Source organism: Perissodus microlepis, chromosome 14 (genome assembly GCF_051167445.1).
Source record: "Perissodus microlepis isolate ML-2025 ecotype Zambia chromosome 14, ASM5116744v1, whole genome shotgun sequence".
Taxonomy (NCBI): domain Eukaryota; kingdom Metazoa; phylum Chordata; class Actinopteri; order Cichliformes; family Cichlidae; genus Perissodus; species Perissodus microlepis.
The window spans coordinates 5056358-5083838 of NC_140474.1; the positions used below are offsets into that span (position 1 = coordinate 5056358).

The 27481-nt window shown below is 42.0% G+C and overlaps 1 protein-coding gene and 1 long non-coding RNA gene across 2 annotated transcripts; one reads left to right on the top strand and one right to left on the bottom strand.

Annotated features, from left to right (window-relative positions):
• The first annotated feature begins 5512 nt into the window (after positions 1-5512).
• hif1al (hypoxia inducible factor 1 subunit alpha, like) lies at positions 5513-26506 on the top strand. Its single transcript, XM_084949831.1, has 15 exons — positions 5513-5658; positions 14508-14698; positions 16272-16486; positions 19218-19302; positions 19611-19726; positions 21252-21436; positions 21584-21690; positions 22328-22475; positions 22582-22853; positions 22991-23175; positions 23258-23350; positions 23454-23587; positions 23894-24005; positions 24241-24364; positions 24919-26506. Exons 1-15 carry the CDS (start codon positions 5624-5626, stop codon positions 24984-24986), a joined length of 2070 nt encoding a protein of 689 aa, XP_084805957.1. The 5' UTR covers positions 5513-5623; the 3' UTR covers positions 24987-26506.
• On the bottom strand, positions 22975-24308 carry LOC146373258 (uncharacterized). The gene is made up of 2 exons (XR_014802140.1): positions 24213-24308; positions 22975-24103 (listed from the first exon to the last, which is right to left on the bottom strand). It is a non-coding gene; the product is annotated as an uncharacterized LOC146373258 (long non-coding RNA).
• Positions 26507-27481: the final 975 nt, after the last annotated feature.

Genomic DNA, 27481 nt, shown 5'->3' on the forward strand with positions numbered 1-27481 from the left:
TCTGTTATCTGTTCTTCTCACTACAACGAGTCATATTAACATACTGAAAACAAGCCTGTGCTTTTTCATATGGATTCATGAAGAGAGGGTTTAAATGTTTCTGTGCTTGAACTAAATATAGGCTCGAAGCATGAAGTGTAGCTGAGCTTTAGTAGCTCTAAGGACAGCCGGAGGGACCAAGATGGTAATTTTGCAACTTTAAGGCCTTTAAAGTCTTTTTTCTTTTCTTTTTTTAGAGTTTGGAAGATTTTTTTAAAAAGAAAGCGCCCAGATTAAAATCTTCTCCCCCCCATGTCCTAGAATAACAGGATATAACAGCCTGCTTTTTGCACACAGACACTGGGAGTCTATGGACACATCTGCAGAACACAACAGCTTACATATGAGGACAATATTGTGTTCGTGACGTTTAAAAGAACTCCTTATATCCTTGAACATTCCCAGAATCACCACAGATCGAAGATACCCTGAACTATCTGTCTGGGGAAGTCTAGCCATCTTGTCTTTCTAACAAGGACATCGATATTCCCGGAGCTCCTCACACTCCTACGCGTTAGCAGTAGAGAACTAAACCAGAGGTAAAGGACTCATTCATCGATGTTCACAGGAATAAACTGGATCAATGTTAAATGTCTGAGCCTAATTGTATGCGTCATACTGCTATCAAGGGGTCAAAGGGTAATCCTTCGGTCTGCAAACCACTGAGTGGTTGCATTAGTCATCAGACCACTGCAGTGACATGTCCCATACATGTCACTGCAATTTTCTTTTGTTTGTTCTTGTTTTATGTGTAAAAAGAAGCGCTGCTGAAGTTTCTATGTTAGAAATTAGACATAGAGTCAAGGCTGATATGCTGTAGTAAAACAACTATTTCTTAAGATGGAATGACAGATAAAATTGAAAAATATTGAAATCTAATGACTCCAGAGAGACAAACACCTGATTTTTGCAGTTGTATCGACTTTGAAAGATTGTTTATCTGCAACGCTAAAAGGTAAAGCCACAAAAATAGGGCAAACACAGCAGAGTTCCCAGAGTTGTTCTCAGTAGCTTGTCATGTGTTCCAGCAGAAGTTAAACGCAACTGTGCTCAGATTTCACTTAAACACTAAATCGTTCACTCTTGTTGCTCAAGCCAGTGAGGAGGAAGCTGAAAGTTGATGCCAGCAACGGAAGGAAAAAATCTGAGAAGCACAGGAGGAAGATGAGGACGAGTTAGATTAGGAGTCCTTTCAGATGAAATGTGAGCAACTGTGCTAGACTTTGCTTTCAGTGGCAGTGCTAGTCTCTTAGATTTATTCTCATTTCACTTTGTTCTCAGTTAACATAATGTTTAAAGAAATAACAGGAACACTCATAGAAAGGAACAAAGGTGTTTTTCTAATGTCTTCAGCCCAGTAACATAAAAGCTTTTTGTTATTTATCCAAACCTCTTGTGAGTGCCTGAAATTTGCCTGAGTGAAATTTTTTTCCCAGTTTTTGTTCATAATTTTTCCATTTTTCCTTTTTTCAACATAATATTTATACTTGATTCTTATAATGTTGGATGAGAAAAATGTGAAACTGGCCACTTTTAAGTAAGGTATGAAGTCTTATGACATATACAAAATAAATTAAACTCAAATCTTTACCAGATGCTTTATTCTGGGTTTTTTTTTTCTTATGTAAGTGAGGGCATAAGTACATCACACTGTAATAATGGAAGCTGAGGTCCTACTTCTGATTTTATCTCATACTTTTGTAATTTCTGTGGAACTGCCACAGAAAAAGTTGCATTTTCTGAGCACTGTTTTTGTTTTTCTGATGAAGTGTGGGTGATATGGTTGCTGGGTGACACTGTGCAGATCTGAGCAAAGGTAAAACTTTGGTTTTTGTGAGTTTTACCAGAAGAGTCAGATGTTTGGTTCATGTAGTTTGTAGAGTTTTGGGACATAAAGTTTGGAGATAGTTTAAAAAAAAATGTAAAATGTGTTTAGCCAGTAAACCCAACCTGTGAGAGGATCCAGGGAGAACACAAGCATGGGGCAAACCCCACACTGACTAGAAGAATCAAATCAGGAACCTTTGTGCTGTGAGGCAACAGCGCTAACCACTACACCATCGTGCTTGATATGAGTATGAGACACACACATAAACAGATGTGTCTTATATCTGCTCCTGTAATGAGGAATGGCTATTTATAGTTACCCTGAAATGAAGACATGACTGTAAGAATGAGGCAGCACTTTTTTGATACCGAGCCTATCAGTTACAAATCCAAATGTCTGAGGCTTAGAGCCTGCCCTGCAGAGCCATCAGCACAAGATGTGCATGGCAACTGGAGTACTTTATTTTGTAGAGGACTGTTACAGATTTGTATGCTTTAATGAGTAACCACTTTAATCAAGCGTGTTTTCGTCTCTGACGATCAGTGGAGTGGCGACGCAAACGAACACCATCAGCTGTAATTCCGCTGTGAGCCTGCAGAGGAAGAAAATACCCCGTTAAACACTCAGGGCTGATGGTGGTAGAATGGATCGGCCGGAGGGACACCTTGTTCTACTGTGATTGACTGTTCCGTCGTATAACTGATGACGTTCCACTGAAGGCCGCAACAGTGTTGATGTTCACTGTAACATTGTAGCTTCAGGCGGTGTGCTGATGTAACCAATCAAACATTTGTGTGTGTGTGTGTGTTAATGTAACAAAGCACTGTTCTGGTCGGGTGGGCGCTCAGGCTGTAATGCAGAAACCGTCTGTTGGAAAAAGGCAACAGTCACAGCTGGTTAGACACCCTGATCCAGGCTGTTTAATCATAACAAAGGTTTTAAGTGTTTTTATTACTTTTTACTGTTGAATCCACTACATGGATTTTTTTTTTATTTTCTAGTGTAGTTAAACTATTCATTTAAATAACGCTTTAACACCCCCCTCCCCAAAAACAAAAAAGTGCTCACGTCAGAGGTGCTTCAGATGGCTGCTGAGAGGCGGAGAAACATCTGGAAAGAGTTTGAATGTACAGGTGAGCTCACGGTGTCAGACTGTGTATCCACTGAAACTGTGAACCTAGAAGAGTCACGGTTTTTGAGGCTCTTCTTTAGTCTTTCTAATAAACAATAAGCGTATAAAGAAGCCTGTTTTGTTAGTGTACCGAGCATGCGCAGGCTGAAACAGTGCAGCTGTTTGTGTTTGACAAAAAAGAGTCACAGTCACATCACGTCTCCATAAACAAGATTCAAAAATAATCGTTAAACACCTCTGCATCATGTTCCAGTACTGTCCGACGGCCTCCAGTCTCACTTCTTCATGTTCCAATTATCAAAGACTTTCTTGTAATTTTTGAAGTGGTCTTGTTCAATAGTTCTCCGGGCTTTCTGATGGACTTTCTTTGGATGTTGGCTGCTTGTTCATTAATTTTCAGTCCAGCCCTTTTGCCTGACCATTTCAGAAAAATGGTTTTGTTTGTTAAAGCATTTAACACTGAGCTATCATAAAAAAGACACTTAAGGGATGAACCAGTGTTGAGCCTATACATAACATACATGTTTTCTTTTAACACATTTGTTCCCATTAATTTTGCAGAACTAAAAAGTTGAAGTGTTAGAAATGGTCAGAGTGTAAGTGTGCCTGTGAAGAAGTTCTTCTTAAGTAAGGGAAACAGAGAAAAGGCTGAGGTATGCCAAATCAAAGTTGGCATGTATGGAGGAGGTCAGGAGAGGTCACGAGTTTCCTGAAAAACATTTTAAAAACTTAATTAATTTCAGCCTTGAATTGTGGGTATTAAATGTAAATTGATTCCAGAGGTTTACTTCACTAAACCCCTCAGCTGCTTCAGTTAAGTTGCCCCCTCCTCTTCTTACCCCCTGGTGTTAAGGGGCAGGTGGCGGAGAAGCTCCATCTAAGCAAAGCAGCTGACTGGCTGTGCTTCGTAGAATAAAATGTAATAGAATGCCTTCATTGTCACTATACAGTTGTACAATGAGATACAGAGCATCTCCTACTCAGTGCAAACATGTGGGGTGGGGGGCACAGTTCTTCAGCACTATATACATAAGAACAGTATTAACAGAGATAAAATATATAAAATGTACAAATATGCAAAAAGGTGTAAAAAAGTAAATATGTAATAAATAGTGTTATGTATATACAGTTGGGTTATTGCACATAGAATATGGTATTCATGACTGCGTATTTACGAATAACACTCAAACCCCAAGACTTTGCCAACTTTGTCCTAAAACTAAGTTTTAAAAATATTTCCTCTCCTGGAAATCAAAATTCCGGCCTCCGTTTTCACTCCATTCCCTTCAGGATTCTTGAATGTTGTTTCTCTCTCAGGTTTCGCTTCTTACATGATCACCGTATTCGTTATGACGACACAGTCGACACTGATGCAACCTAGCCACTGATGCAACCTAGCCGAGAGTGAAACGCAGTAAGGAGCCTCAGAGCGCCTGCGTCGAAGGGTGAAGGCAGAGACACCAGTAATACCGGAAACAAGAACGTCTACAAAATAAAGGCACCATTCGACCGAGTGACCCACTTTCCCAATCTGCATCAGATTTCAGCTGCTAAATGATCCGTCATCGATCACTGGTGATATTTTATCAGGCATATGTACTGTGTGGGATGTAAAACTATGATAAACACCCATCAAACCATTACAAATCAAAATACCTGTAATTACAAACGAAGGTTTATTTCGAAACCAAATTATCAAGAAGACACCCATTCAGACAGAGGAACAACATTAAAAACGATTTATTTATTTATTTTTTCTATTATTGATAAACCTAACGCGGATTAGACAGAAAGGCAAAACAACACATGTCATGTAACCGGGTCATTAGTTAAAGCCAATTAGCAGTCTCTATCCCCGGTTAATCTTTTAAAACTGTGTCCAAACAATCAAACTGATTCGTTACCTTCTCCTGATTACTGCTCAGAGACTAATCACTTGTTTACATCACCTTTAACTTGATCCGCTCTGCTGTTTCCTTGTAAAGATAAACGGTAATGTGCTTAAGTAAAACGCAATGAAACACTAAAACTAGACTTTTGAAAAAAGATCTAAAGGAAAGTACTGTTAGACACAAAAATCAGTATAAAACGAGAATAAACAGGAAATGTTTCCAGTTTTAGTCTTTGCCGGTGTTAAAAACAGACTGGCCTAACATGACACGCAATGCTGTGTTTGTGTTGTAAACCGATTCTGGGCGTTTTAAAGTTTGCCTCAAATACCTGCTTCCTACTGTTAGAATAAAATATAATAATAACTGATAGTCAAATTCATCAAAAACAAACTGAAAACTCCTGAACAGAATGAAATAAAACACAATAATAAAATAAAAAATATAAAAAATAACTTTGCCTGTTTAGGTAAATTTTGCGCAATATCCTGCGGTCGAAAAGTAAAGGCCTCCGAAGACATTTAACTATAGATTAAAATCCACCTTGTTAATAAGAAATTGAGAGAAACCGTAAGCGGAAGCGAGGGACTCTTACTTTGAAGTCTCGGACGGAAGTAGCCCGTGTTTACAGGGAGTAACCTGACGCCTTTGAGGGGTTTAGGATTTTACTGTGTAGTCGAGTCAGATGAACAACAATAAAAAGCCGAATCGTTTCGCTCAGCACTTAGATTGAAGATGGAGAAGAAGGAGGGGGTCGTTGCGGTCAAACGGTAAGACTTATCGATTTACGGTTACTCGGGTGAAGGCTTCGGTATGTTTATCTGTATTTTTTCGCTTTTAACTTTGAGTGTCCGGGAGCCATTAAAGCAGCAGCGGGCGGTGGAAACGACGGCGGCTTAGCTCGCACGGCTACAGGCTGTGCGACCAGCTCTCTGTCGGCCTGTTTATATTCAAGGAACACTATTTTTAAATTATTATTTAAATTTAAAAAAATCTTCTTTTCTCCCCCCTCCACAGCTCCGTGCTGCCTTTTCCATGCGTTCAATACAGCCTTTTAATTTGAAATCCCATTTGAATTGCGCGTGCGGAACAGGCTTATGTCCTTAAAAAATAGACATAATTAATATTACAGCATGTTTACAAGCCTGTAAATTAGATAAATATGCATGAAATGTGATATCTGCCGTACATCTGTATTACTCAGTCTGGTCTTGTGTTGCTGTTGCAGAGCACAGCCGCCGCCTTTGTTCACGCCATGTTGCTCTGCTTCATGGATGTCCCGCATCCCAGTTATGGATTTTTCTTTTTTATTGCAGGCAGACATAACAGACAGAGATGGCTGCGGAGAGATAATATTAACGTGTTCGCGGGGTTTCTCGGGACTTTGCGTCTTATTGTAGTAGATTGTTTAAAAAAGAAAAAGAGGAAGCTTTGGTGGAAAGTGGAAGAGAGTCTGGGGACATTTAGTGACACCTCAAAGAAAGGAACGGTGTGTTCTCTGAAGGCTTTAGAGCAGAGCCTGAGTACACCTTTGGTTCACATTGTTTTATATGACATATTTGTATTTATCAGAGAGCATGGCTGCCATAGAGGGCATATTTTCATATATATGGTTATAAGAGACACACTTTAATCTTTAAAGTGAATATATGTTCTGGAGTAAGTGGCAGATAATTTATGGAGGATTTCTAGTCATGTCTCTTTTTTTGTGTTTGTTTTTTTAAATGCTTTGAGGTTCTTTTTAAATCCCGCTGGCAGTGCGGATGTTTTGGTGTCGGGGGCAAGGCTTTAGGGTTTAATATTAACACTAAAACTGGAAGTATAGTCTTTCCTGTCTGAGCAGAGGGGATGGAGGTGAGGGGGGGGTAACATGTGGGACAGAGTGGACAGCCACAGCAGGAGCTGTGACCTCCGCCCAGGAGGAAACCTGAAGCCCACCAGAACAGTGTACTCAACCAAAAGGTGTCATGTGTTAGTACATATATTCATATTTGTAGGTGACTCACAAGGATGAACTCTCGGTCACATTATTGATTAGTCTGTTAAAATTAGTTTGATAAAGCCCATAAAGTTGCTGGTGTCAGCTTTGATGTGTCTCATAAAAATGTGGATTGGGAAATGAGGAATATGAAGAAATGGTCTTGGGCTTTAACCTCCGTCGTGGGTTATGTGTTTGGTCCAGTCTGTGTATTTGTTCAGAAAGTTGAAGCTAGATTGTTGGGAAATTTGTTCGCACACACTCGGCTTGTTTCCATAAATTTCTGCATCCAAGTCCAAGAAGTTTTTGGAAGGACTCTTTACTAATGTCTGATGGGGCAGATGTAGATGTTTCACACGCTATAAATTGTTTTGATGTTCTAAAGATAATCTCACAAATTAATCTGGATCTGCACACTCAGATTGTGGAGGGTGTGTGTTTGTTGGCCTTGGAGGAAGTATGTGTTCTTGGATTGCTCCTGGTACTTAATGTGTCCTAGTTCTGTTTATGAGTTTTGTGGTCACCTGAAAAGAAGTGTCTCTGATTGGGACTAACTGATTTAAAAAGACTTGACATAAGCACATAATGTTGAAATTACATTATTCTTGAGATAAATCAGGATTTTCATCATCTGTTTTGGCTCATTAAGTGTGAACCTTCTCTGCTGTACTAACAGATCAGCAAGTTATTCTGAGACTGTTTTATTGGCGCGTTAGCTGAGTTTGACAGTTCTGCTTTAAAGAAAAGTTGGTTTAAGGCCAAAACAGCCTGTGAGAGTAGGAAAAAGAACAGTTGTTCAAATGTGACCACATTATGCCAAAGGTGTGCATGTGTGTGTGTGTGCGTCTGCCATGACAGTCTCCAGGCTGCCAAAAACAACCCTTCCCTGTTTCAGCAGTCTTGGACATTGTGTACTGAGCCAAACAAGGCTGAGCTCACTTTGTTGTTTATAGTTTAGTGCGCATGTCAGTAAGTATATGAGATGTCTGGTGTTTGTATGTGTGTACCATGTTTACATATCTTTGTGGGGACCAACACTAATGCCCGTCCCCACGAGCTTGAAGGCATTTTTGAGACTCTAAATGTGGTTTTAATGTCAGGGTTACTATTAGGCATTCAGTTTTGATTGTTAGGGTTAGCAGCTAGGGGAAGCATTATGTCAATTAGATGTCCCCACTAAGATGTAAAAACACGACTGTGTGTGTGTGTGTGTGGAGTGGGCTGGCAGGATATGTGTGATTATTTACGAAGGGGGTCCCGGAGTCTTTGTCCTGGACTTCCTCATGTTTTCCTTCACTCTCTCCCGTCCTCATTGCTGCATTTATTCCTTTTGCTTTAAAGTCTCGTGACCTGCTTCTGAGTGTTCGTGTGTGTGTGTGTCTGTGTGTGTGTGTGTGCGCGCGCTCCCTCCCCCGTCTACACATGCCACAAGAGGACATTGTGTTCTAAGCGTAAGCGGCGGTCCAACAGGTTATTGCTTACCTCATGTTTCATAGACGCTCCATCTGTGTAGATTATAGATTACTGTGTGTGTGTGTGTGTGTGTGTGTATTTTAGAGGAAGGCGCAGTCATGTGTGACGGCTCAGTAACCGCAGTTTGTACTCCAGAACACACACAGAAGACAGTGTTTGGTGCAGAGCTCTATTCAGGGCTTTGTACACCTCGTCCCAACACATACACATGCACACACACATGCACACACTTGTATTGAGCAATAAGTCGACAAAGAGCAGCGCTGCTCTCTGACCAAGGACACGGAGCTCGCTGAGGCTCCTCCCGCTGGCAGGCTGCTGGGTGCTGTGATAAACAGCTGTAACGCGGCTGCAGTACCTGACTGACTCGTCCAGGTGTAATTACATCGGCTCCTTTTAATGTGTCAAAATCCATCAACATAGTGTTAGTACTTTGTGTGTGGCTCTGTGGTGTAGTGGTTTACACATTCGCCTAACAAGTGAAAGGTCCCTGGTTTGATTCCAGAAGCTCCATGAAGACTTTAATTGTTCTGTTATAAAACGATGAAGAATGATGGACAAACTTTTATTGTGTTTTTGATTGTAAGGACATATTTTAAAACCTTAAACATTAATGTTAGGCTGGTGGAGGGGTGATGGAGTAATCAGCCAGGAGGGTCATTCGCGTCCAACTCTTGTGTTTTACAGGTTTGTCTTTAGACTCTAAAAAGTTCCTGGTTTGGTTTAGAAAACGCGGTCTGGGTTCATAAAGACCTCCCAGCAGTAGCCATGCATGCTTAACACTGACAGGTTTGGCATAACGGACGTGTTTTGCTTTTCCCATATCCTCATGTATCACCCACCGCCATCGAAGGACGTTCTTTGTGTGAATGTGACATCTTATCAAAACAGCATTATTTTAGGGAAATGGCCTTGAAATTGAGCCTAATCATGTCAGCGCTGTTTTTCACGGGATTTCTTCTTATTTGCACGATTGTTTAATTTGTGCACAGAGAATAAATATCTCGTGAGACGATGTAGGACCAGAAAGCCGTTTTCACTCACAAACTTTGGAGAGTTTCAGGATAAGTAGGTCAGGATGTTTTCTGTAGTTGGCTTTGTTTATATTGCATGAAGCACACAGGAGGAAGCCGTTTCCCTGAGACATGTTAAAACCGCTGGAAGTGCTTCAGAGGGAGTTGTCTGGATCGAGCTTCCAGGACGCTCTTTCACTACCGGTAAATGCACCAGTAGAGCGATTACTCGAACTGCTCCCACAGTCTGACAGTCTGAGTTTTTTATGAGGGAGCTGGCAGGTTCAAATTATTTTAAAGTGACTACGTCAGACATTTTTCTCACACACCTCTGTCAGGTGATGTCTAGAAGAGTTCAAGGATGCTGTGCATGTGTGGAAATGTCTTTCCACCTCCGTCTAACGGCAAAACGTGAAACGCTGTCATGAGTGAGGAAACGAATTTGGCAGTTTTCCAGCACAGGGAGGAGGAATTTGACATTTAAGGAGGAAGCTTTGAGGGAACTAGGAATGCCATCATACTTGAAATTGAGTAGATGATATCAGAGCCAGTAGATTTACACAATCCGCAATACCAAAACAAAATTATGTAATGCACTTAAACATGTAGGTGTTCCCCGTCACTTCCTGAAAAGCTGCAGGTTCAGTACCTACACCGCCTACAGCAGCTGAGGTCATGAAAAAACCAACTACTAGGGCGTTTTTGGAGTTTTGGTATCAAAAGGTATCCTGAGTTTTGGTTCTGGCAACTTCCTGGCGGAAACCAAGAGAACTGAACTCCTGTTTTCCAAATCTTAACCAAGTCATTCTGGCTGATGGAAGGTCAGGGTGTGTAAAAGTAAAATGAAAGAAAATGTAAAAGTATTCAGTCACATGTGCAGCTCGAGCGGTGGTGTTCATCCAAAAAATGTGGACTTTCTACCCTTTAAACCTGGAAAAGTTTCCACCTGTGCTTGTGGACATGAGTCAATAAATCTGATGAAAACCCCCTGAAGGGGTTTGTCCGCCCCTGGCGTCACTGAGCTGCGCTTTGGGAATTCACGTCTTGCTATTTTGTTGCTGCGAGTTTGAGTGTGAGTCGTCTAATTGTCAGCTTCCAGCGCAGCGGTTTGAAGTGGGTTTGTCAGCTTGTTTTTCTTGCACAGACGCAGCACAGAGACAAAACGAGCTGCACCATTATCTCTACCGAACGGCTGCTGAGTGTGTTTGAGGGTGACGTAGGCTGGTGTGAAACTGACCATATCTCCGACTGTCCAGCTGCACTTCACCTCCTTAAACATGGAAATGCGTTTGACTTGGGATGGCGTGCCAGAAGCTGCATGAAATATATCTGCAGTGTTGTGACCCTCGCAGTGTTTATGTACCCAAAAGATGTTGAGTGACGTTAAGCTGACATGCTAAACCGAGAGGGTTTTTTTTTTGTCTTTCTGCAAGCAGCATACCAGAGTTTCCTGTCTTTGGTACAGTCAGTTCCTTACACACCAAAAAAAAAGTTCATGACCCTGAGCTGTGGAAAATTACAAGGTTGTTTTTTTTTTTTTGTTTCTTTTTTGGCCACCTTGTAGACAAAACTATTGAATAAAAATGATAAGTAAAAGTGTTGCAGACACCTCTGCAGGAAGAGAGCTGCAGCAAAGATGTTGCTGGAGGAAAACATCTTATTTATTTAATTTTTGGTTGTGCTTTTGAGCAAAATTGAGCTGAACCCCAGAGGTAAACAAACCAAATCCCTGTGCGGTGTACGGGTACACTCAGTATTTCAGGCTGTGCTTTCGTTCATGCTGTGAACGTGACTCTGTTTCACTTCTTTGCACGAAGATTCCAGCAAAGGAACACAGGGCTGTTCTTTCAGAGGGGGGTGAGGGGGGAGACTCTGAAAGTGTGTGTGTGTGTGTGTGTGTGTGTGTGTGTGTGGCTGTGTTTGTTTGCTGTCTGTTGAATAAAAGCCATCACATGGATGCGGATGGTGTAATAAATTTGTACTCTTGTTCTAATGCCCCGTAATAAAGAGATTTGTGGTATTATGTGCTGATGCAACAGCAGCAAAAACAAAGATGTTCTTTAATCTGAGCTCAGATATTCACACGGGTTCCAGGTGGATTAGGTCCTGATACAAACAGTGTGGGTGTGCCCGAGTGTCCCGCTGGAACATTATGTGCTACTGTCTGAATAAAGGACAGACATGTTTGTGTTCACTTTCAAACCAAAGCAAGGAGGAGGTTTTCAGATCAGGCAGTGAATGTAAAAGATGTCCTTGCACTCACAGACCCACTTTATTTCATTTCTTTTGACTCGGAGTTGTTGTTGTTATTATTGTTGTTATTATTATTATTATTCATTGATCACCTTCATTTGATTTTGGTTCACTCCATATTCCTCCAGTGGATGTTAAGCAGCAGTATTAGGTGAGGTCTGATCTGTTGTCTCGGCAGGTTTTGTTTGTTTTGTTTTGTTTTTGCTGCTGAAAACCGAAAAAATAAACATAAAGACTAAAACAATACTGGCAAAGTCGTAATTTTAAACAGCAGCATCGGCCCAGAATTTCACATTCGAAGTCTGCTTGTTTTAGAGGATGTGGAGGCCCCTGTAAGGAATAATAACCCACAATGTGAAGAGTTGTGCAACATTTCTGTCAGCGTGATCAAACATGTATTACCATAATGAGTGTGATGATGCTGACCGTGTGTGTGTGTGTGTGTGTGTGTGTGTGCGCGCGCTGTGTAAAGGCGTCTGTCAGCTGCAGAAGTTATTTTTGAAGCCGTGCTCAGCTGGTGTCCTGTGTTGTGTTCTTTTTGTTCTGCGGTTTGATCATTTATTGGCCTGAGTCGGCAGACTGAAAGAGGTCACTTTGTTTTAGGTAGTTATTAAAGCCTGTAGCATTTTATTATGGAGGACCCAATGTGCCAAAATAAGTAAATAAATAAAGAAACAACTTTATTAGTTTTTAATTTATCTGTCAACAATGCACATGTAATGGAATGTTGACATATGTGTTTAAATAATTAGGCCTTGTATTAAATGCCATTCTTTGTTCATTCATGATTAAAAAGCACCACCAAATAAATACTTAAAGCGCGCAGTCCCGCTGTGTGTTCTCGTCAGCCAAATTCTTTATCATTATCTTTTTTTTCTTCTGCGACGTCCGTGTGATCCCACACAAACGAAGACACCCTTCAGATGCCTGCTCGCTGTTTGCTTTTTCCAAAAGTGTTTTACTGTTTTTCAATAATTTAATATTTGTTGTACAAGAAAACCACCCGTAAATCTCTCCCTATTAAAGTGAACTGGAGAGCCAGAGAGGACTAATACACCCACGAGCTTGAAAACTAGAAAAATCCTGTTTTTCCTAATGGAAGATCAATACACTGTGTGCAATATTTCAAAATAAAAGCCCTTAGCTAGGCTAGTTATAGGAATTTTCCAGCATGCTTTACAGTGCAAGTTTTTCAAAATAACTTTTTATAGTATAAACATTAACTGCTGACTCCATTCAGCTTTTTCAGGCAACCTGTTTACCTGCAACTTCTTACACATTGATAAGCAACCATCACACGGCAGTTGCCCCACAAATTGCATTTTCTAATCTATTTCTAATTTACTTTTATATTGTTTTATATTTATTCAGAACTAAATGTATCAATAAGTGAACATTTAGAAATCCATCATTTTCTTAACAACTTATCCAAATTATGATCATGAGGGGCCGCCACTATAAATATTCCACAAATACGTTTACTCTTTAATTTTTCTTAGTTAGGGTCCTCCACAGTTGCTGCTTGCAGTGAAAGAGTGTGTTAGGTGACACTGTGTGGCCTCAACATGATTGCATATCCACCCACGGCTGCAAAACGCAGTGAATGGAAGAGAAGTGAAGAAGTGAAACCTGGCTTTTGTCCTGTCAGCACATGTTTTTTGATCTCGGCCTGAGCGGTGCAGAGCGAGCTGAGCGATGGATGAAGACAGAGCGAAGAAAAGACGAGTGGGGGAGGGAGCCCTGTAGATCTGGACGTTTTCCTGGCTGCTGAGATGAAAAAACATTTTGTTCCCTACAGTTTTTGGGTGCTTCTCCCTATTTTTGCTCACTTCTGTTCCCACTTTGGAGTGTTTATAGAGCTGAAACTTGTGGGCACCATCACCAAGTAAAGACATGATGGCGTTTGTCTCGTTGCCTTTAAAGTGGGATTAACCCTGTAATTAAACGCCTTCTCTTTACAGAATCTGTACATGCATCTGTGATTAGTGCATTATATAGTTGATGGTTGGGTTGTTTTGCATTAAAAGCATCTGGTCCCGAACTCCTCCTCAAGTGTGTTTCGAAATCCAGAAGACTGGAAGTTGCAGTTTATGAGTTTATTAGGGCACCGAGTGTTGCTCATAAAATTCCCAGCCTGACTCACAGGTCACTGCTGGAGGCTTTAAAACCGCACAGCTGCAGCACTGAAGGGCTTTTAGGGCTTTATTGGGAGTTTATTTTAGAGTTTTCTAGATGCATGCCGATTTTAAAAATAATCTTGAACTGGCTCAGTGCAGGTATTTGAAGATGTATTTTAAATTAAAAATTAACAGCCAAGAGGATTTTATATAAAGCTATCTGCAACTAAGTGTTTAGAGCTTTGGCGCTCACAGAGATTCCTCGTACAAACTCTGAGGTCATCATTTGAAACTTTAGCCATGTTTATTACGAGCGTTCGCCATTGACCATAAGGAAAAGCAGAGCAGATCCGCTTTAATGTTGCTTGAAAGGAAACTGGAGGAGCCTTCTTTGTATAGCACTCATACTCTGACCTTCTTCCTTGTAGTTCTGTGTTAACAATAAGAAGCGTTGTCAGCAGAGGAAAGGAGAAACACATGGTGGGGCTGGAGTGGAGAAGGAAAGTTGGTTACAAGTGAATTGTTGATTCTGGGCTCCACACAGGTCTTATTTTTTTCTTTTAGTCCCACTTCAGCTCCCCCGTTCCTCCCCCACTGCCCCACATTCCTTCTCTGCTCTAATCATCTTTTCCCTCCCCTCTCCTCGTCCATTCTTCTTTATTTATTTCTGTCACATAATGATTATCCTCCCTTCCTCCTTCACAGCTTCTTCTTTCCACATTAGTCTTCTGCTCCTTTTTTAAAATTTTCACCTGCTAATCATCTTCCTCTTCTCCTTCCTCCAGGACCAGCACAGAACAAAGAAAACTGCGCTCTCGTGATGCGGCCAGATGCAGGCGGAGTCAGGAGACCGAGGTCTTTTATGAGCTTGCCCACACTCTGCCGCTCCCACGCCGAGTGTCCACCCACCTGGACAAAGCAGCCATCATGAGAGCGACCCTCAGCTTCCTGCGAATGCACCACCTGCTTCGATCAGGTAAGAAGCACAGAGTCATGTGACAGTATGTCCCAACAGGGCCTGAAAATCCTTTCTGGATCAATAAGTTTTGCCTGATTAAAAATTATTAAACGTTTTGTGTTAAGTTTAGGCTAAGACGCTATACTTAACCAAAGCTCATGCATGGCAGGATTTGCGTTGGTGCAAATGTGCTGCTGTGCACAACAGTGACAAAGCATAAAATTCTTGCAAAGGTGTTTTCACACATTCTCTGCAGCCCCGAGCCCTGAAAACAGCTTAGGATGCAGTGCACTTAAATGTCACCTGGTCTGAATCGCGCGCCCCAGAGGATAAATAGTCATTTCACCATCAGCAGATCCGGTTTTTGGTTCGACAATATAAACTACAAAACAGTTAAGCTCCATCTATACTGCATTTTTAGTGCTAATAAGCAAACATTGCTGAAGCAGTGCGGTCGAATTTGTAAATATTTGACCTGCTTAACAGCAGGATGTTAGCATACTGAGCACAGCTGCAGACTCGGTTTGGTTCTTTTGGTTTTGTTTTTCTGCACATGCTTTAATTTCATGACCTGCATGCTTCTTTTTTCTGTTTTCTAATGGCAGAAAACATAAAGATTGGTTTAACTCAGGTAAGTAATGCAACTTCTGAGTTCCACGGGAAGAGTTAAGAATGAGGAAAGACGTGAAGGTTATGCTTTTATGACTACAGTCAAATATGAGGCTTGATTGTGGCTCAAGTGGTTGTTGTTGCAGGTGAGTCAGGTTTGGATAAAATGTTCCAAGTGGTGAAGTCCTTTAAAAACAGCAGCGTGAGTTGTTCTAATCCTTTAAACGGCTTCTCGAGTGACAGAGTTTGAATGATGAACTCAGTCAGGCATGAACGCTGCGTGAATGTGAATACAGCTCTGGCATGTTGCGTGTTCAGTGTTACTACTTAACAAGATGAGTCGGCTCATTGCCTCAGGTGTGAGAGCAGAGTCATGAACTCCTCCTGACTGGTTTATTGATTGAGGTGAGACATTCTCATAGCTGTTTCGGATTTTTGAGGGGATTCAAATATGACACGTACGTCAGGGTTTGAAAGTGTGTTCCTGGATTTACTGGAGGAAAAATCCTGCAGGAGTTGATGATGATCATTTCCAAAGAGGTCTGCATATTAAGGACCTTTAATTTGCGCTGTTGGTGTGAATGCCCACACCAGCAGAGACACGGAGCCATGGGGAGGAGATGCAGGCAGAAAGTTGGTGAAACCTACTCTGCTACAGCAGAGTAGGTTTCTTTGAGCCAAATCTCAGAGAGGAGCTCACATCGCAGCAGAGGAAACGCCAAAGCAGGATTTGAAAATGTGGCTATGCTGACAGCTTAATTACACATAAGAACGGGTTGGCTCCAAGAGTGACACAAATCACCATAAACACGGCAGAGATTACAACATGGTCTGCTTGGTGAAAATCCAGGAGGAGACTTTCAGGCAGTTAAAGACGTGCGAAGTCGAAAAGAGGTTTAACCTTAAAGACTTTGGGTTTAAGTAATCCTGCCTGATCGGCTTCTGGTAATAATAATAACCTTGTTGTTTTCTTCTGCAACAGATAAGAATCTGAAAGAAGAGCCTGAAGAGGTGGCAGAGGAGGAGGAGGAGGTGGTGAAGGTGAAGGTGGAGGAGGAGGAGGAGGAGGAGAAGGATGAAGATCCGATGGATGCTTTCTATCCTCAGGCGCTGGCTGGCTTCATCATGGTGATGACTGAGGAGGGAGATATGATCTACCTGACAGAGAATGTCAACAAACACATTGGCATCACACAGGTATACACACACACACACACACACACACACACACACACTGTCTTGATGTTTTTAAATGATAATCTTGTGCTTTGTGGGTGGCACAGAAATCTTAAGGCATTTGTTTTTGTGCCGTGCAGGTGTGTCCAGGACATTTAATCCTGACATCTGTTGATTGATTTTTGTGTAACAAGCCAAGTACTGATTGTAGGTAGAGGCGAGGACAGATAACGTGAGTCGTAGTTTGTGATAAAGAAACCAAAGTATTCGCTGCCAAAGCTTCACCACACTGACTCGTCCTTTGATAAATGGAGAAAGTGAGGACTGTGTGGATCCATGGCTGTGAAACCTCCTCTGTAACCATGGTGATAGCCCTCTGTTCAAAGGTTGAGCTCAGATTATGTTCATTTATGATTTCTGTCGCTAAGTTCTTGCTCGTAGGGGGTCGTCTGATTGTCGGGGTTTTCTCTGTGTTATTGTAGGGTTTTTACCTCGCAATATAAAGCGGCTCGAGGAGACCGTTGTTGGGGTTTTGCGGCGTATAAATAAAGTTGAAATGAAAAATTGATGCTGTAACTGTGGCTTTCAAAGCTTGTTGGCAACCTGTGTTCCTGCCTGCCCCGTCGGTTCTTCGGATCGTGTTGTCTAACTAAAACTCTAACTGCCCATTTGCCGCGTATCCCCGGCCTCCTTCAGACACTTTTACACAATCTGTGCTGCATCTGGTTCGGTTCCAGCACTATTGAGAACGAGCCAAGCTTCTCTCAGGAGAGGTGTTTGGTTTCCAAGTCCCCTTTCAGCTCACTAGGCATCGTGGAGGATGGATGCATGAATCTAATGACTGGAAACTTTTTATGTAGTTTGAATATTGCTGTAATAACCTGTAGTTAGCACACAAACCATTTGGTTTGTTTATATCGAGGGTGTGAAGGTCACTTTAGTTAATGGACCAATAAAACAATTATGTGATAACCCACCTTTCTTTTAACATAGAAGTAAACAATCACGTTTATTGAGAAACGGCTTAAAATATCCTGCATGAATTTTAAACAGACCGTCTTTATTACAGGTGCATTCAGGATCAGTGTAGCCGTGCAAAAGCACAAAACAGAGCTTAACGCCTGTATTATATATCCAGATAAATATCTTTTAACTCTGATTAAAAGTGTTTTTAACATTTTGATACCTGTGCTGTTGACGCAATAAAAGTGCATCGTATGTAAAATTATTCACTCCCCGATTTAAATTTCACATTTTGCAAAGTCATTTATTTACTCAGTTTGTTCTAATCAGCGAGGCTTCTTTTTCGAGAGGCCTGAGAGCTCTCGTAAACACAGAGTAACAGGAGACCGCATAGCTTCTCCGAGGCTAAAAACATTCCCTCCACACCCTCCATGAGCGAGTCTGCATTGGGATTAGGATCAGTTTGCCTTTTGATTTTTTTCCTCCTTAACGAAATTGAAATAATGTTTCTCTGAAAATGTGACATAAAATCAGAGCAGGGTAACAGGCTGCACCTCTGGTAAAAATTCATGCAAATCCATCCGTGTCTCTGCGAGTAATCCTGCTGACAAACAGGACAAGCACTCGCTCCACAATCACTTTATTTTACCATTTATGATTCCAACAATTAATTAAAAATGTATGAATATTTCTACGTTTCCAGAAATGTGCCCTCCTGTGTGGTGATGCTTACTTTATAAAGACTCTTTGCTGGTTTAATGGCTGATTGGGTGCTGGAGAGACGTAACTGTGATGTCTAATTTTACAGACTTTAGTCTTAAATCTTTTCCTTTCATTTCAACCGTGCCGACTTCAGTTTCCCACTCAGCTGCCACTTTGTGTGACGGTCTTGTGATCCGTCAGCTTGGCATTCCGGTTATTTTCCAAGTCAGTTCTGGTTTTCCGTGCAGTGTGTAACATTAGGAAACCTTCTACACCAGAAAATGGATGTTTGTTGGTCTCCAAACATCCATTTTTGGTGGTGTTGGTCATTTTAAACACTTGACACATCACCCCAATCCCCATAAATACATATATAAACTTGCTGGGTTTAGAAACTGGACTAAACTGAAGGCATTTCCTGTGTGTTGCATTTATTGTAGTTTATTTCTGTAGTTGCGCAGCAGCGTATTTGCTAAAGTGTAGTTTTTATTTTGGTTAATTACAGCGTCTTGGTTTACTTTCAGTGAACTGTAATAATGTTGTTTCAGGGTGTGTAATTAAACCCCAGAGGTACTCGTTGGACGTGAGAACGCCATCATTATTGCTTATATTGTAGATGTGTTGTCATTCCTGACCTACGTCAGCTTTTAGTACACTCAGCCCTTAGGAGCTTTTCTTAGATAAGAGTTGTTTTCTTTTTTTATTTCCTGTGAGCTGCCAGGATAGTGTGTCTATGAAAGCTGAGCGGGAAGAAGAATCTGTTCCTTAGATCTATTCTTAGCCCCGTCTGAGGAGGTTATGGCGAGTATTCACCGAGGTCCAGAGTGAAGCATGCTGTAACAGCGGTGGCGATTTAACCCGACCTCGTCAACTGTAATTACAGTCGCTGCTAAACACAGAAAGAAAAATTGATTCACCAGAGAAAATAAAGTACAGACAAACTTTTAACCAACACGTCAGGTTCAAAAAATACATGTTTGTGCTTTAACAAAAAAAAAAAAAAAAAAAAAAAATCAGGGGTAGCAGTTGATACTTGTGTTTGTTGGTGTGTGACTCAGCAGTTTTGTTGGTTTCTTGTCGTCCACAGCTGGAGCTGCTGGGTCAGAGCATCTATGACTTTGTTCATCCCTGCGATCAAGAGGAGCTCAGAGACCTGCTGACTCCACGTCCAGGTAAACACGCAGAGCCGGGGATCAGGAGCCCACTGACACCTTTATTTTGTAGTTCGGTCATCTTCTTAATTTGATCTCCAGAATTTAATTACAGGCCAGATTGACTGTAACGAGTTAATTTAGTGCGTGTTGTCGTATTAGTTCTGTTTGTTTGTGGTCACAAAGACTCAGCAAAGCCCGTCTGTGTATGCTTTCTGAGCGCAGCTGTTCTTTGAATTTTTAAAATGTTTTTGGTACTTAACAAATTTTCTTGTAAGTTGACAAACTTCTGTGAATTACCCACGTTAACGGTGTCGTGTTGCTTTCAGGTCTGAGTAAGAAGTCACGGACAGAACAGACGAGCGAGAGGAACTTCTTTATGCGAATGAAGAGCACACTGACCACCAGGGGGCGCACCGTCAACATCAAATCTGCCACCTGGAAGGTTTGTATTACACACAGCTGTTCATTTAGTAATTCACACACACACACACACACACACACACACACCTCACAGTGATGGCTTTCTGAGGATGCTCACTCACCTCTGACTAACCTCCGACTAGCCTTAACATTAAAACTATAGCCTGTATATAAAAGATGGACACAGCTACCATGCTGTCATCTATTAGTTTTTATTTAGAAGCCTCAATATTAAAGTTTTGGCTGGATCCATGTTGGATTTTGATCCAGAATTAGTTGTAAACAGTGCAAATGCTTAGAATAGTAGGCTGCATTCATAAACTGTAGGACTGCAGCTACTAGCTAACTACTGCTCAGCAACAGAGTAATAATATACTAGAATACACCAACTTGCTGAATATACAAGAGGGTCAAAGTGCAGTTTGCAGTGCTGTAAAGAAATGTTCTGTTTTATTCATACCGCCAGGTCCAGCTGGAGCATGTCTTTAACCCTTAAAGTGGACGTATTCACCGCTTCCTTATTTATTCCTATGTAAATATATACTTTCACAAGTGAAAGCTGAACTTTTGGCTCATGCACTTGATTGGCTGCAGGCCTCTTCTAAATGACAAGTGTTCCTGCTCAGGAAAAACAATAAATAAATCACAGCCTTGGGGCTCGAGCAGGAACAGAAGATTGCTTGTACTCTCCCCAACACATTCTTACTGTTTGCAAAAAGAATTGGGAGGTGCACGACAAGCCCAAACATCAGCAGTGCACATTTACTTTTGGCTGGTGTATAAACTACCTTCAATAAGGACGTCTCGAGCTCACACCTCTGGCTTTGAGCACATAAGCTTCACCCACCTTTACCCAGGTCTTCGGTTTATGATGGGCAGCCAACCACAAGAAAGGAAGAGTTAAAATAATAAATTGTCAGCTGGAACGAGCAGAATACGTCCCCTTTGAACAGGCCTTAGAAGGTGTGTCACAAAGTGAGGAACGGCTAGTTCTGAAGCTATAATTGGTCCTCATAAAAATAGGCACAACAGACACACACATGCAGCTAAAGTCCAGTCTGAAAGAGATATGGTCAAATTAACGCTGGCAGCCGGCCTTCACGCTGTAAACGGTACACCTACTAGTTCAAACACACACATTACTTTCAATTCATGCACTCACGTGTACTTGCTGCACAGTGGCACGTGTCCTGATGTTACCATTCCTGTCTAAAGTGCTGCACTTACATTTTAAAACCTCTGGAAGAGTCAGAGGATTTCCAGCACTGACGCGTCTTGGCTCCAGCGCCACAGAGCAGGGACTCTTTTAAAACCTCTTCTGAGCATTTAAGGGATTACAGCTCAAATTTGAGTTTTTTTTTATTCTTTCTGAATTTAACATTGGCAAAAGCAGAGCCAAACTGAATACTTTTCATTAAAAGGAGCTCACTACAGCTATGCAGCATGAAATTGAGCAAAAAAAAAAAAAAAAAAAAAGTTTATTTCGGTTGTTTGAAGCGTGCTTGGTTGATGAACTCTGCTTTAAATTCCTCGCCCTCTTTCTCCAGGTCCTCCACTGCACAGGCCACATTCGTCCCTTTGGCAGCGGCTCTGCGTCGCCCCCTGCAGGCAGAGTCATGACCCTGCTGTGTGAGCCCATCCCACACCCGTCCAGCGTGGAGTTCCCTCTGGATACTTGCACCTTCCTCACCCGTCACAGCATGGACCTGCGCTTCACCCACTGCGAGGGCAGGTGAGATGGAAAAATGTAACCGATCTCGACCTTTGACCTTCCCCCCATGGATGGGAAGCAGGAGGAATACCGTTCCACTGTAGCGTGAAAGAAAGGGGGGAAAGAAACCTCTGAACTCCTGGTTTTCTTTTCTCACACTGTTTCCAGGGTTGCAGAGCTGGTGGGATACAAACCTGATGATTTGATTGGACGCTCAGGCTTCGAGTTTCTTCACGCGCTCGACTCAGATCACATCAACAAGAGCCTGCACACATGTGAGTGTCAGTGTGTGTCTGCGTGTTACAACAGTGTAATATTTTCAATCTTTTTCACCGCTTACCTGGGTCTAAACGGCTTTCATATACGGACGGGTGACGAATTAAAGCAAAATCCAGCATAAAACTCTCAGCAGGGTATTTGGCCCTCGGCTGTCGTCAGAACACCTTCAGTGCATCTTGGCCTTTAAAACAAAGTCTGAAAATTTGAGAGAGCACACGGGGACAAAAGAAATTCTCTCATTTGGTGTCTAGATGATGAAGGCAGAGAAAGAGAGGGGTGTTTTTTTTAAAAAGAATGCTCCTCATTTCTGATTACTACTAATATACTAATGTAATAAGGAACCAATGTCTGAATTAAGTTCCATTAAATGTATTTCACCCTCGACCCTGCTTGAGAATCAGAAAAGTTGGCTTTGATCCACCTGAGCTCATAAAACTAGTTTAAGGGTGTTTCTTCGATGTGTCATCAGTCCATCGCTTGTATTTGAGGCACAGGTTTTACTCCATTTCAGCTGTTATTAAAAGCTGTGTTTCAACGAGGAGCTCCCAGAATTTGTGTTTTAATGAAGTGAAAACTTGCTCTGGCACTTCATCATCATCATCCTCCTCTTTCTCTTCTGTCCACACTGCGCAGTGCTCTCCAAAGGTCAGGTTAGCACCAGCCAGTACCGTTTCCTGGCAAACAACGGTGGCTACGTGTGGGCGGAGACTCAGGCCACGGTGTTGTACAACAGTAAAACTTCCCAGCCGGATGCCATCGTCTGCCTCAACTTCATCCTCAGGTACTTTAAAAAGCAGCAAAGTTGTCTCTCAAACTGCAACATGAGTGAGGATGGTGCGCCCATTTACTGTTCCCGATTTTAACGTCATCGTCTTCTTCGTCTTTAGCTCTGTGGAGCAGCCAGACGTGATTTTCTCCATGGAGCAGACCCGCTGTAGTCGCATGCCTAAAGTTGAACCGGCAGATGAGGACTCCGGGACTGCCGACATGTGCGAGTCTAAAACTGACAGCGAGCCTCGCACTGTTTCCACTGAGGCTGAAGATGTGGATTCAGATTCCAGCAGCAGCGCGAAGCTCTTCATGGAGCTGCGGGAGAAGCCGGAGGAGCTGCTGCAGTTGGCTCCTGATGCCGGAGACACCATCGTACCTCTGAGTCCAGGTGAGGCCGACAGAGGACCCCCCCCCCCTTTTTTTTTTTTTTTTAATATATAAACCTAAAAGCCTCGTTCATGTTACAGTTGAAGAAATGTCGTCGGTGGTTATTCAGAGTAGATCTTTCCCCCCCCCCTCTTTCAGGTTCTGTCGAGCTCTCATTTGCCAGTCCACTCAGTCCAAACTCGGTGCCCGAGCACCCTCAGGATCTGTGTACCCCGCAGCTGAGAAAACTCCTCGCACCCATCTTTGACCCAATCACTCCTCCTCCATCTGCATCCTCATCCTCTTCTTCACCATTGCCAAGCTCCTCACCTAAACCCAAGCAGGTAAATGTCAGCCTTAAGTCTTTGTGCATCAGTCGAAGTCTCTGTGCCTCCCTTTAACCCTTAATCGATGTTTGTGTCTCAGAGCCGCAGTGAAGAGGAGGTGATGGACACCAGCAAGGTGGAAAAGTTCTTCGCCTTTTGGCCAGAAGATGCCCAAAAGAAAGATACCCCGGTGGTAAGAGCATGAAGCGATGAGGCGTCAACAAAAGACATCCTGATAAAAACTGTTCAGTCAACCGCTTTCTGCAAAATATTCAGTCCTACCTGCATTTTCTCAGGAGATGGAGGGGATGGACCTGGACATGTTGGCTCCGTACATCTCCATGGACGATGACTTCCAGCTGACCTTCCTCAGCAGTATGACCGAGGAAGCTGAGAAACCTTCCGAAACTTCAGCAACAAGCAGGAAACGGTAAGCTAGACCAGCGTTATCTATAAAACTATTGGTGCAAAGGTGTGCTTAGAGCAAACAGGAAGCCAAGTTTCACCTTGCATTATTGTAACTGAGCACAATGGCCCTATGCCAAAATGGGAAATTTGTCCTGAGGGAGGCGCCAGTAAGAAAGCCGTGTTCTTGTCCTCTGTACAGTGGCCCATTCAGGATGTTGTAGAGTTCCAGCTTTTTATTGTAGGTGAAGACACAGCTAAAAATTTATATCTGAACATTAAAAAAACCATTTGATTTACGTGTTTTACAATCCGTCTGTCTCTCGTTCAGGACTCATGACGCTGCTGAAGAGATGCTGTCACCAGTGAGGCTCCAGGACAAGAGACAGAAAAAGGATCCTTCCATGGAGGAGGAGGAGCTTCTTCTCACCCACAAACTACTGGTGAGTGGAAGAGGAGGAAGAGCCGAGAGGGATGATTTTAAGACGTTTAATCCAAAATGTTTTCTGTCTTGATTATTGATGCAGTGTTCAGTTTTTACCTTTAATAAAAAACAACAAATTAGAAAATCTGAAAAATCAGTATTTAGTTGGTTTCTACTAATAGATGCTATGTAATGATAATTATGTTTTCAGAACAAACTTTTTCACCTGACCACATGTTAACCTCCGATTTCAGGACAGTCTGGACGAAACCGACCAACCAGATCTGATCATGGACCCGGGACCGGAGAGTCGCAGCCATCTGCTCACAGACAGAGATCCGGTCTTAGGAGGCATGCAAGGACTGTGTGACACTGCAGGTAAGATCTCTAACCTCAGCTCACATTATCAGACTTGCTTCAAATTAACATCAGAGGATAACGGGCACTGAGTGACTTCCATCCCAAATTCAGGTGATTTGGCGCCATCTAGTAGTCATACTGAGATAATGTTTGGGAATCTAGGCAAGATATTCCACACAGTTCAATAACTGATCATGTTGGTGCATAGGCTACTTACAGATTTCCTGTTATGATAATGTTGGATTGTAAAGGGATCTTTTTCACTCAGATATTAAACGTGATGGGTCTGGAGCATAAACTGTACATCACAGATGGCAGTTTTCTCTCTATTCTGGCTCCTTTCAGGTTAGATCTTATTTATCAGTGGTTATCTTACAGCTAAAGAGTGCTTAGTTCAAACCCCTGCAGGGACCTTTTGTGACTCTGTGGGGTGTTTTTTACCTCCTGCTGTTAAAAACATGCCAGAAATCACTGCCTGTGTAGGTCTGAGACACAAGAGATTCTTAAGCTTAAGAGTTTCAGCTGTGAAGTGTCCTCTGACCTAACCGTGTCTCTCTCTTTGTGTCTCGCAGCTCTGATGAAGGACATATTTGTATCTCGCCCGACTCTCCTCTCGCCACCTCTCTCGCCTATGACCTAAAGGAATTCCTGCCAGTCACGAGTTGGCCCGACTTCACCGCTTAAAACGAGAAAGTCGACTTTGGATCTGCCTGCAAACACTGCATCCTGAGCGCACACCTACAGACATGCACGCACAAGATTCGAGACTCACACACGCTGCATCACTTCGTCATCGGATTGTTGATTGTAGCCGAAGCCAAACGGTCTCTTGATGTTGGCTTTTCCCGTCCGTCTCTCACTGTGAACCGAGCCGCTCGCTTTCCTCCATCATCACTTACTTTTCGTCAGGGATTTAATCTGAGAAGTCATCACTGAGGTCTGTCCGTTCTGACAGAAACGGCAGGTGGTGCTAATTTTCCTCACGCGAACAATGTGAAAGATTAATCATCCCGAATGGGTTTAACGGTGAGACAAAAAGAGACGTGTTTCTCTGCAGCTAAATTTCTCACAGTTTGATCCAATTTTGGTGTACAGAACAACCATGTCAGCAAAAATCACCGTCGTCCTTCTTCAGTCAGTGTCTCAACTAACAAAAAATAAATAAATCACTCGCTCTTCCACTTTACTCAGAAATTAAAAAAAAAAAAAAAAAACTTGCGAAATCAGTGGCATGTCATTTCAGTGGCATATTTTTATGTGTTTTTTATAAACTTGTAAACATTTTTTCCTTTCTATTAAATGATGCAATTACTAGAAAGTTCTGATAGTTTTATTTCAGCGTTCTCTTCAGATCCTGAGTCGCCCTTCGTCGCAGATTGTTCTTGATGTCTAATCTTTAATCCCGAGGTGCCCGGTCTGTGCACTTCATCTTCTCTTACACTATAAGCTAATGTGAGGTGATCAATTGGCTTTCAGACGCATAGCCGTGGATAACCTGCTGAGGGTGTGGTCAAATGGCAAAAAAAAAAAAAAAAAAAAAAAAGCAAATTTGATGGGTATTGCTTTTTCCTTTTTTTATCGTGGTTTTGAAATAAATAAATATATATATATAAATATATATATATATCGATTTATCTTGCCATTATTGTTAGTTAAAGCATCAGTAGAGTAAGCTTGTTTATATGCTGGTAGAAATGTGATGAAACACTAGAATTTAGTTTTAGTTTGTTGTTTTTTTTTTTGTCCTTAAGATCAAATTTTATGACTTTAACAAATTTTACCTCAAATTAAATGAGTTGAAAGTAGGCTTGCATCCTTCAGTTGCAGTGTTTGATGAAATATTGTGATCTTGATGTTGAGGATTGTTTTCATTTGGCCACAATCATTTTTACTTTTCCACACGTTATCTACTACGAACTGTCTGTGTGCCCCCTGTAAAACTGCCATTTTATCTCAAACGTGTTACCTCTTCAAGAGCTGTCTGTGCCTTTTTCTCACCCACTGAACAACATTGTTTGGCCTGTTACCGTCACGCAGGATCTGTTCATTATGTCCCCCCGATGATTTACACAGAGGGAGAGGGGTTGCATACGGTTTTCTTTTCTTTTTACTCTTTATCCTGTATGTATTCTTTGGCTAAATAAAGCTGATGAAGCAAAAGCAGAAGCTGTAGTGTGATCTGTGTGCAGAGGTAAATCCTGATTACCTGAGCTTCTTATGATCATTACCCACAAAAGGACCTCGAGCTTCTGTCCACGGCCATGAAGGTCATGTCATACCAATGGAAACAGAAAAATGTTCTTTGTGTCGGAGCGCACATATCTTTTAATCCTGAAAGTGAAGTTTTTAACCAAAACTGGTGTTTCATCACTAGTGGTGCAACGGATGAAAAATCTCACGGTTCGGATCGGATCACGGTTGTAAGTCAGGGATCGGATCAATTTTCGGATCAGCAAGAAAAAGAAAAAAGACAAATTTTACATTTACTTATTGAAGTATTTTTTGCCTGTTAAAAACATTCAACTCAAGACTCATTCCACGCAATTATTTAAAAAAAAAAAAAAAGGTACGATATAGGGCAGTACAGGGCTTTGTATCTACCACTCAATTCAATTTTATTTATAAAGCGCCAAATCACAACAACAGTCGCCTCAATGCGCTTTATATTGTAAGGTAGACCCTACAATAATACATACCGTTCATTATATCGCACTCTGCTGTGATATAATGAGCGGTCACGGTCACGTAGCCCTGGAGATCCACCCGTTTGTAGTAGTTAGGCCAACAGAAGATGCCTGGGACAGTTCAGCCATAACTTAAATCTTTTCCTGCTCATACATGCTTGGAACGATCTTGCCACTAAGGTGGACGCGAACGGGATATCATAGTGTGGCTCAAGCACGTTCATCATAGTTTAAACCCCTTGTTTTGCACAACGGAGTACGGCCTCCCGTCTGCAGCTAAACTCCCCAATAGCTTCTGTAATAGCTTTAGGCCGGTCGGACTGGGCAGCAAAGGGCTGCTTAAATACCGCAAACTCCTCTGCTCCTCCACTTGGACCGCTAGCGCTGACCATAGCTATTGCTTGACAGACCCACCACGCGCACCATACACATACTTTTTTTTCCCCTTTTC